This window comes from Chelonoidis abingdonii, chromosome 5 (genome assembly GCF_003597395.2).
Source record: "Chelonoidis abingdonii isolate Lonesome George chromosome 5, CheloAbing_2.0, whole genome shotgun sequence".
NCBI classification, from domain to species: Eukaryota; Metazoa; Chordata; order Testudines; family Testudinidae; genus Chelonoidis; species Chelonoidis abingdonii.
In genome coordinates, this window is record NC_133773.1 from 100,333,910 (window position 1) to 100,344,806 (window position 10,897).

Consider the following 10,897-nt stretch of genomic DNA (forward strand, 5'->3'; position numbering starts at 1 on the left):
TATAGTCATCCCTGCCGGGGCCCGGTCGAAACTGTTTGAATTGGGCCCCGCACTTCCTAAAGCCGGCCCTGCCCATTGGGATCACTGCTTCTAGGACACAATGCTCCTTCTTGAGCCAATTCAAGGCCATAACCAGTTTTAATCAAGACAGAGCACAGCATACTTGTCCAGCACTTGTTCATGGGGTGCACTTCCATATTACAGATAAGGGCAGTTGCAACTGTTCAGTTTAATACAAGTTAGACTCAGCCCTTACCTCCTGTCAAGTTGCTAATATGATATTAGCTGAGCAAAGTTTGGATGTCTCTGATCTGACAGAATCATTCTGACAAGATGACTCACGTAACAGCAATCTTAAATTATTTTGTTTGTTTTTACAAAATTAAAGATACAGAAACCTCAAATACATCCCTCAGTAACAAAGTACCATCAAGGAAAATTAGCTAAACATTCCTACATACATAAAAATAAATACACTCTAATATCTTCGGTTAAATTGCTTTGCCAATAATCAGGAAGCTCATGAAAAAGACCATAATAAAAAAAATCCACATGAAGAATCTGTCCATCACTTTTGCTACTTTTTTCCACTCTATTCCTTTAGCATGGTTTGCTTTATGGTCTCTAACACAATTAGCAATATACTGAATATTCTTTATTAGTACTTTATAACAGGAGCAGCAATTAACAGCATCTTCAGTATTTTCACATTGAATTCCATTACTGTTATCTAAATGAACATTCAGCTTCTGCTTTAGGTCACTGTCATTGTTTCTATTCCTGGAAAGTTGACTGGTCACCACCCTTTGTCTGTCCTGCTTTTTCTGATACTTAAAATCCTTTCTTAATTTATGTTCTTCTGCTTTCACTCTTTGTGGACTTGTACAATTTTCACCCACATCATAAACAAAAAAGATCTTTGACATGTAGTCCAAAATAACCACCCTGGCCCATTGTGGAACAGGTTGGGCTTCTGCTCCACAGTGATGGATATTCATTATAATGATGGTCAGTGCAGTGGATGCTGTGATCATTGTCATAGTTGCTATGTAATATTTGCCTGTAATGTAAAAAAATAGGGAAATGTATATTAAAAGTATTATTCAAGTTAAAATCACCCTGTGCAGAAAAGAAAAAAAAAATCCCTCAACATTAAGCAAAATGTGAGAAGCTATCAAAAGAGGTCAGAATTCTGGAATCATCCTAATGCTCTGTAGTTACGTTTGCACTGCGATTTGCCACCTATAATAGAGTTTAAGTCCATTCAAACAAATAAAATCTCCCACTGATCATGACCCATATTATACCATTTCAAAAGATTAACCACCTAATTATCAAGGTATATATTCACACTCTCAAATGCCCCAATTTCAAAAAGCACCCATGTTAAAGTCTTTTTAAAAAATGTTCACAGTGAATTTCACATATTTTTAGGATCCCTACAAAATTTGCATCAACATTTACACACTTCACATTTATTTCAGCACTTCCTGGTGCATAAATTAATTTGGAAAAAAGCCCACCTATCATGTAAGTGATTATATTAAATTGTCATAACTGTTGATTTTCGCCACAGAAGCAGCGAAGATCACATTTTTCATCTGGGTTTCCAGATGCAAGAAGGGCTGGGAATGTCTGCAGCTTAGTGGAACTAGAGGGGGAAAAGGGGAGCCTGGAAGCTGAGTTGTGCAGGAGAAGGCGGCATTTAGACGCTTCTTTACTTTTCCCCAACAGATCAGCTAGGGCTCACCAAAGGAAGGGGTTAGGAGGAGTCCTAGTTCTGCACGGCAGAACAAGCTGTGCTGTAGGTGTGCTCAGATTCTACAGAGCCTAACAGGTTCTCAAATGAGGCCACTTAGGAATCAGTCAGTATGTGGGAGTTATACCCTGGGATAGCAGGCTGCATTGTATGTGGGAAGCTAGAAACCTACAGCATAAGGGAAGTCTTCTGCAGCATACCTGCTCTGAATTGTATTAAAACGGCTCTCCCACTCCCAGGCAAGCCACAGAATATCCATCAAGTGGGCCAGAGAAGACACTAGTGCTCCCCCCCCCCCTTCTCCTCGTGTATAATTGAGCTGCTCTTCAGCCCCCACACATCTGACCTTTTCTCCAGTGAATTGTCCCCAAATCTTCACATAACCTCTGCCCTTAGCTCAACTGCCCAACAGCCAGACCCTGCTCCTTGGAATCAGGGCTGCCTGTGGAATTTAAACCAGGATCAGAGTCTGGAATGGAACTGAGACAGTACATTTCCTTCTGTGGCTCTGGGAGAGAGAAAGTGCAACCCCACCCAATATGCTCTGACCTCTTCAATCCCCTAGCCATAGCAAAGGGGCTGTTCCTCAGCTCATCTGTGCAGAAACAGTCATAGGGAGCACTAATGCTTGTCTGGCTTCTCTATCTGACGGAGCTGCTATGGTTTGCAGCACCATGTCTTGTGGTACCAGCAGGAGCAGCGCCAGGGTTTCTGACGCCCTAGGCGGATGGCCATTTTGCCACCCCCGCGGGTCTGGTGGACCTACCGCAGTCATTTTGGCAGGTGGTCCACTGCTGGAAAGGCTCCGGTGGAGCTGCCGCAGTCATTTCAGCGGGCGGTCCACTGGTCTAAAGGCTCCAGTGGAGCTGCCGCAGGCATGACTGCGGTAGGTCCGCCGGACCCTTTAGACCAGCGCACCGTCCGCCGAAATGACTGCAGCAGCTCCACCGGAGCCTTTCTAGCAGCGGGTCATCCGCCGAAATGACTGCGGTAGGTCCGCCGGACCCGCGTGCCGCCCTCCCCCGGCAAAATAGCGCCCCCCAAAAATTCTGGCGCCCTAGGCCATTGCCTAGGTCGCCTAAATGGTAGTGCTGGCCCTGGGTACCAGGACTCGTCTCTGGTGAGCCATAGTAGGTCAAACAGGTGCAGAAGGCAGGGAAGACTTAGTGCTCACCCCTTCTCCATCACAGCTCAGCTCATCTTCCCTGCAGCTCTCCCTCTTCCCATCCAACAAGTCACATGATCTTCACCTCCACAAACTCCCTTTTGCTTCCAACACACAACCCACAATGCTCTCATCCATTTTCTCAAGACAGCATACTTCAACCAAATGAATCACTACACCAGTACCTGGAGCACCGTGTGATCTCTTAGCCAATTAGTGACCCAGTATAGCTTGTGAATCTGCAAAGATGACATCTTGAAGTGTCTGACCTCACCCTCAATTTTCCTTCATTAACACTGCAGCCCAGTTTTTAGCACATCCATGTTTTATTAGTTTATCCCCATACAGCAGAAAATAACCTTGTCATAGTACTTCACTATATTTGTACAAGTTCCATACACATTTGAAGTATTACACAAGGTTTTAGAAACTTTGTATCACAATATTTATTTTTCCAGATTCCATTAGTGGTATGTAGTCTCCCTGACAATAATCAACCACTATTTATAAGTCATGATAAAAATCTGAAATACTCACCTATCAAAGGCACGTTTTCAGAAGGAGGCATGCTCTCTGCAACCATTAGCTGAAATACAGTTAGAGCAAGCAGAACTGTAACACCAAGTGACACTTTTTCCCCAGAGTCTGCAGGAAGGTAGAATCCCAGTGGGGCCAGGAAAGAGATCAAAACACAAGGAAGCAGCAGGTTAAATATATAGAAGGAAGACCTCCTTTTCAAGATCAGTGTGAATGTAATATCTGGATACGGCTCAGAGCAGCAGCCGTACGTGATTACATTCTTAACAGTTGGCATCCCATGAATCTCCCACTCCACATCTTCTATAAAGTCAGATAGATCTCCACTGTCCAAAGCATTGATTATGTCTACCTGATTACCATTGTAGGTCCAGGAACCAAAGGTAAGGTTACACTGCTGGTCATCAAAGGGAAAATAAGATACATCTACCACACATGAGCTCTTTGTTATAGCTGGTGCATCCCAAGTAATTTTTCCATCATATCGCAATACTACATTTGTGTTCACTGGTTCTGAAAAGTCATCATCAGCCCTAAAAAGACAAAATGATAAACAAATTAGAACACAAAATATATCAGAAAATCAGGTTATTAAACACACCTCTGAATTTACATCATTTACTTAACATTGTACTGGCTGTTATGTATGGCCACTATTATGGCTATTATTGGACAGACTCAGCTGTGTGTCAAAGACCCAATACTGCTAACATAGAACTGAAATTCTCCTTAGCACAAGCAGTAAGGGCCTCTGCTTTTTGCAGCAGGGGATTTGAGTGCTATTCCTGATGCAACTGTAAAGTTCAGTGTGCAGCATTAATGACAAACATGAAATCCTAGATGACCATGGATTTGCTACAGTATTTAGGCTGTCACAAACAAACATGAAGAAGAAAAATGGCCTTGTTGTTAAGGCAGAGTCAGATGAGAGTTCATACGTCTCCCAGACCTGAGAAGTATCCAATGTGAGAAGCCCCTGAGCCCTTTACGTCATGTGCAACACAAAGATGTATCTTTTGTCTCATGGAGTGCAAACATTTGGGGCTACATTTTACACTTATCAAAATGTTCCCTGCCATGCCAAAAGCCTAAATACTGTACCACTGTGCTAGTAAAACTGATTGTTCTAGTTTTACTCTCCATCCTAACAAATAAACTAGCTCAGATAAGGGTAATTCAATGTTTGAAAACCATCTTAATTCACAACACAGGTAAGGACATTTTTTCCAAAGTTTTTTTTTCTCTTGTGGTGTCCCTTTCTAGTAGGTGATATTGTGAACCCAAGCTCTTTAACAACACCTCTTTAATGCAAACACTTGATCAAACAGTTTTAAACAGATTTTGAAAGATAGTTTCTCCTTATAAAACATTTCAACTTCTTTGTTGTTTCTTTAGAAAAGGGCACTTTTTCCACATAATGAGTCAATTATCTGGAAGCTCCCCAGTACTTAATTTGTAATGAAAGAGGTGCTGCGGCTCAAGCAATTAGGTGCTAGGGCTCAAGCAATTTTTTTTACTTTCATAACTGAGGCAGCAAATCCAGAGGTGGTGAGACTGAGAACTGCCAAGCCTCGACCTGCCAGGGCTCAGTCCTGACAAGCTTGTAGTAGTAGGACTCAAGGCCCCTGTTCACAGCATTATATTAAAACAGAAATTGCCAAACCAGATCAGACCAATGGTCTGTCTAGTCCAATATCTTATGGCCAGATCCAGACACTCCAAAGGAAGGTGCAATAAACTGGAAGTGAATGGTTATGGGTTAACTCACCATAGGGAAATTTCTTCATATATATTCATTTATAAAAGTTAGATTTAATATTTTTCTATGTGGTTGTGCTAAGAAACCAATTGTACTTACTTGTTATACAGGACAATGTCTGGTCTCCATACCAGGTTGCTAGGAATCCTGATAGAATCCAACCCATCATATTCATCTTTGTCCCACTTGAGATATGCATCATACCAACTTTGTCGAATCCATAAATACGCAGTCAAAATTTGATTTCTTTCATCCTGTAAGGAGTTACTATATACATAAACATCTCTAATCTATGACTCAACAAAAACACACTTCGTTTCAGGGGGAGTTCATTTTATAAACATAATGTGTTTCTTCTAAGACTGACTGTACTGTAAGAAGTCTATAATGTCAGTTCAGAGGTACCAACTATGACAATTCCCATTGATTTCTCTGGAAGCCGTGCAGGCTCAGATCTTAGTTTGGTACATACACATGTTAATGTTTACATTATTTTAAATTACCTACCATTCAAAACCCATGTGAGGAATTTTCTTCACTCTTTGCAGACACATTCTCCTTTGACTTCAAAGTGAATCTGACCACTTTCAAACCAAACCAGTTTTCCAAGCAAAAATTATAGGGGGCTGGGGGGGCTAAACTAGGACTTTTTATTGGAAACTAGATACAGCACTGACTGAAGAACTACTGCTTCTGCAAAACAACAGGTAAACTAGAGAGAAAAATAAGATATCCAATTATTATTATTATTATTTGCTTCAGTGCAATGGGACAAAACAAATGCTTTGATGCTGAAAGAAATCAGTATATAATTGTTATTATAAAAGAATTCTAACATCTTAACCATCTTTAGGTAGTTAGGTCATAACGGTGTAAATGGATGAGTACATATTAGAACAGAAACCTTTGAGGAAACATTATTAAAGTTATCACTTTATGCAGGAAAATGAAAATTGTTCTCACATCTTCAAGTGAAAAATGAAGTTTTAAATTTTGAATCCCATGGAGTTCTAATGCATCTGACGAAGTGGGTATTCACCCACAAAAGCTCATGCTCCAAAACGTCTGTTAGTCTATAAGGTACCACAGGATTCTTTGCTGCTTATGCAGTTCTAAGAGTTTACAAATTGTAGGTGTGGAAGTTTGCACATTTCTAGAACGTGGAACTGTCTTGTTACTCACCATATCTTTAATTTGGGACAATGTGATCTGAAGAGTGACATTCAGTGCTTTATCTGTGTCTTCCACTGGTCTCAGAGCATTTGAGTAGTCTTCAAACAGTTCACTGAATAGCATTTGAGCATATTTTCCTTGTGCAGACTCCACACCTACATCAAATAGTATACAAAATATATCACATGAAATAGTATGCATGCTGTCCCCAAGGCTCCAAATAGCATTTGTTACTATTAGAATACATACTGCCATCCAGCTAGTAGTATACACATACTGTACTATATCATATTTAATATAAAAGCAGCAAAGAGTCCTGTGGCACTTTATAGACTAACAGACGTATTGGAGCACGAGCTTTCATGGGTGAATACCCACTTCGTCGGATGCATGTAGTGGAAATTTATTCTATTGAATATAGAATATATGTGGCAAATCTGATGAGACCCATGCAGAATAGGTCATTAAGTTGTAGTAACTAAATGGATAGTATAAAATTAATGTTTTATAAAACACTGTGCAATACTATAGCCCTTTTTATCCATAGATTCCACAGTCCTTTTCATAGGACAAATATCATTATCCCTATTTTGTTGATGGTAGAAAATAAGGCCCAGAGAGAATAAGGCCCAGATTTTTAAAGGAATTCAGGTACAGGCATTGCAATGCTGAGCACAGCTAATTGATTTAGGACAGGGGTGGGCAAACTTTTTGGCATGAGCGCCACATTGGGGAATAGAAATTGTATGGCAGGCCATGAATGATCACAAAATTGGAGTTGGGGTGTGGGCTCTGGAGCGATGCTTGGGATGTTTGGGGTGTAGGAAGGTGCTCTGGGCTGTCACCCAGGGGTTCAGAGGGAACGAAGGGGATCCGGGGCAGGGGTGAGGGAAGGGGTGCAGTTTCCGGCAGAGACTGCGGGCTCTGGAAACGAGAGGTTTGGGGTGCAGGAGGCTGCTCTGGACTGGGATCGAGGGGATGAAGAGCGGGAAGGGGATCAGGGCTAGGGGAAGGGGTTGGTGCATGGGGCGAGGCTCATGGGGTGCAGGCTCTGAGTGGCACTTACCTCAAGTGGCTCCCGGAAGCAGTGGCATGTCCCTTTTCCAGCTCCTATGTGGAGGCACGGCCAAGTGGCTCTGTGCACTGCCCCGTCCACAGGCATCACCCTTGCAGCTCCCATTGGAGCAGGTAGGACCCGGAGCGGGGCCATGCCGCAGCTTCCAGGAGTCACGTGATGTGGCCCCCCAACCCAGCGCCCCAGTTGAAGTGGGGCTGAGCCACCCGGCCCCGCAATCCGGCTCCCCAGTCGAGGCAGGGCTGAGCCACATGGTGTGGCTCAGGGACTGGCTTCAAACAGCTTGCAGACCATAGTTTAGGAGTTTTACTGATTTAGGAGCCTAAATCTCATTTTCAAGAGGGATTTAGGCTTTTAGGTGACTAAATCACAGCAACTGTCAATGGAGTTTAGACTCCCAAGTGCCTAAATCCTTTTTGAAAATGATATTTAGGCTCCTAAATCAGTTAGGCATTGCAACACTGAGTGCAGCAATGCTGAAATACTTTTTAAAAACTGGCCCAAAGTGATTTGCTTAAACAATCACTCAGTTGCTGAGCTAAGAATAGAAACCAGGTCTGACTTTCAGTCCTCTACCCTAGCCAATGGCTTGTGCTGTCTCCATACGCCAAATATTGCTCTCTGCAAGAGAGGGTTGAATACTATTTATAAAATTTGCTCCTCTTTTATGGCATTCATGTTTGAATAAATAATTAGACAAATTTTGTTCATTATTTGGCCAATGGTAGAGTTGGTTGAATAATTAGTGAATATATTCATTGAATAATTTCTTCAATTAATTTTTGCAATCTTTTCCAAAGAATAGAGTATATGTGTCATAAGTAGATAGGTAAGGTAAGGGTTAAGTTTCTTTTACCTGGAAAGGGTAACCAATCAGAGAACTGGATTGTTTAAAAGTCAGGGGCGGGAATTTGTATACTCGGGGTCTTTGTTGTTTTCTCGGCTTCACGAGGCTCTCCAGTCAAGAGTCATCCTAGCTTTTAGAGTTAGCTTTATATGCAATCAGTCATACTCAAGTCTCCAGCTAAGCTAGCTACTATCTAGTCCTCAGCTCAGTTCAGCCTCTACTCTCAAGAAGTGCTCCTAGTTAACCTGCTAGAGAAGTCAGACTCCCAGAGAAGGAAGCAAGTAGAACACCTCAGCCTTAGCTTTTCCTCTCCCTACCCCCTTCCCTCCCCTTCCCCCTATTTACATCCCCTCCTCTTCTTCTCCTCCCCCTCTTTCCCTCCTCTCTCTCTCCTTCTCACCTTTCCTGTTCTACTTCCTCTTATCTCTAAAGTTTTCCTAACATCTGTGGAGTACAAAGGGAAGCAAAGTTTCGCTATGATGAGCTTTGTGTCTTTTCTTTTACATGCTCTGTTGATTTGCTGGAACTTGTTTAATCGGGCTCTCTTTTAATCAGACTGTTATACTATTTTTTATAAGCAAGAGCCTGTATTAGTTTCTCTAATTGCAAGCGTATTGTTTTGTACTTCTTTCTTTTTTATATAAAGTTCTTTGAAAACTGGTGGGTTTCTTTTTCTAGTGAGCAAAGGGAAGGGAAAGCCAGGTTGTGGGCTATTCCTATGTATCCAGGGAAAGAGCAGGCTCGGGGAAGAGAAAAAATCATCTCTTTCTCTTTGGTTGAAGTTTATCTTAGTTACTGCTCTGAGTCGGAGGGGAATTTTCCCTTGTGTGCTAGCTGTATTAGCTGTGAATGCTAGCCTCTGGGATGCTAGATTGCTTCTTTGGCATCAAGAGAGTGAGTCTGTCCGCCACCGGCAACCCAGGACAGGGGGAAGGGTGAGGAGAGAGAAGAGACCCGTGGTTGGGTCTTGGGGTCCCCCAAAGGAAGGTTGGGACAAGGAGAGGAAAGGGGGGTCAGGCCCTATAATTCCTGACCTGGTGGCAGCGAGAATATCCAAGCTGGTAGTGAGCTTGGGGGAGTTTCAGGTAAGCACCCAGGTTTTGGACGCTAAAGTCCAGATCTGGGACAGGAGGCTATTACCACAATATGTGAAAAAGATTTTTTCTGTTATCTATCCAGCTCGACAGATAATCCACTGAAACACTTTCTTTAAAATCATAGGTTTACAGATGATAGCTTTGTCCTCTGAAGTTTCTCTGTGTTGTACTGAATTATCTTTAGATGGAGTCATTGATTTCAAAAAGCAAAGGACAAAGATGTTAACATTTGCCTACCTATGCAAATTCATATTCACGCAAGCATGCAGCAAGTATTTCAAAGCACTCTTCAGCCATTTAGCTGTTCAATTATTAGTACTGCAATTCAGAACTAACTACTGTTCAAACAGACAGCTTCACTGGAAAAAAAGCAGTCAAAGCTAATGAAGCTATTTAAACAGCATTTAGGTTCAACAGCATGTAATCAAAATAGTTATATTTATGCAGCGCTTGCTCAGCAATGAGATAAAATAGCCTGAAACAGTTAAGAGGATCCACTGCTGCCCAAACTGCATTTTTTCGGCACTCCAAACTGTGAAGTCAGTGAACGCACAAGGAATGATCAATCAAATGAATAAAGCAAGCCTCAAGCTGCACATTGATACAGGGAAGTGCTCTCACCTTGAAGTGTCACTGCTGTGAAAACTAACCAAAGGGAGAAGCAGCAGAAGGGCAGGCTATTTCTCTTCATTTTGAACCTTGAAGTAATTCTGCTCCTCCAGGAACACAAAAATTATTTTCACCTTCCAAAGCTGAGACAAATTAGTTGTGCAGCAGCACAAAAGCTGTGAAGATACGGATGTGCTGCTGGTAAGAGCTCTGTTCTCAGCGGCAGCAAGTCTCCTGTGTCCTGAGCTGGGCCCCGCTGCGCACCCCACTCTGCTCTGGTAACCTGAGAGCTGCCCACTCTGCTGTTCAGTGAGAAGCCAGACAGATGGGATATCAAGAGGACACACTTCATGTAAAGCTTATCCTTTCCACAGTGTTACTGGCTTTTTCTTCTTACTATTAATGCATCAGTAGAAAGTCAGTATATGAAGAATAGTCCATTCACGCACTCAGTCTGGGCCAGTTTCTGTCACCCTTATGTTAGTAGTAGTTCAGTCTGTGTAGGTCCACTGAAATCAATGAAAATTCTTGCAGAGTAAGTCACTACTCAACATGAGGAACAGTGGCAGAATCTGGCCCCATAAGTATAGAATTCTTCCAGGACAGTTCAACCCCAATTTGATAGAGGCCTTAGTGACATGAAACGTTATAAAAGGGAGACAGTCTTTGGCATGGGTGGCACATGAGCCCCCCTTTGGGGAGGCTAGGCATGCAGCCTCACCCCTGCTGCCTGAGCCATCACCCGAGCACGACCCTCCTCTCACGGCCAGAGGAGCCCCAGCCAAACAGCCCTGGGCTGCCGGCTGGTCTCAGTGTCCACCTACACACTTCGTTCACTGACCAGCCTCAGCGCCGGGTTGCCAGCCGACCCCAGCA

The 10,897-nt window shown here is 42.7% G+C and overlaps 1 protein-coding gene across 1 annotated transcript; it reads right to left on the minus strand.

Annotated features, from left to right (window-relative positions):
- Positions 1 to 491: 491 nt before the first annotated feature.
- CHRNA9 (cholinergic receptor nicotinic alpha 9 subunit) lies at positions 492 to 10,103 on the minus strand. Its single transcript, XM_032781899.1, has 5 exons — positions 10,034 to 10,103; positions 6,403 to 6,548; positions 5,320 to 5,474; positions 3,462 to 3,994; positions 492 to 1,060 (listed from the first exon to the last, which is right to left on the minus strand). The coding sequence occupies exons 1-5, from the start codon at positions 10,101 to 10,103 to the stop codon at positions 492 to 494; spliced, it is 1,473 nt and encodes a 490-aa protein (XP_032637790.1).
- Positions 10,104 to 10,897: the final 794 nt, after the last annotated feature.

Coding starts and splice junctions, on each gene's coding strand:
- CHRNA9 (XM_032781899.1), bottom strand. CDS start 10,103: ATGAAGAGAAATAGCCTGCCCTTCTGCTGCTTCTCCCTTTGGTTAGTT. Junction 6,549..10,033: donor CACAGCAGTGACACTTCAAG/GTGAGAGCACTT, acceptor TATTTGATGTAG/GTGTGGAGTCTGCACAAGGA. Junction 3,995..5,319: donor GACATTGTCCTGTATAACAA/GTAAGTACAATT, acceptor TTGTCTTTTTAG/GGCTGATGATGACTTTTCAG.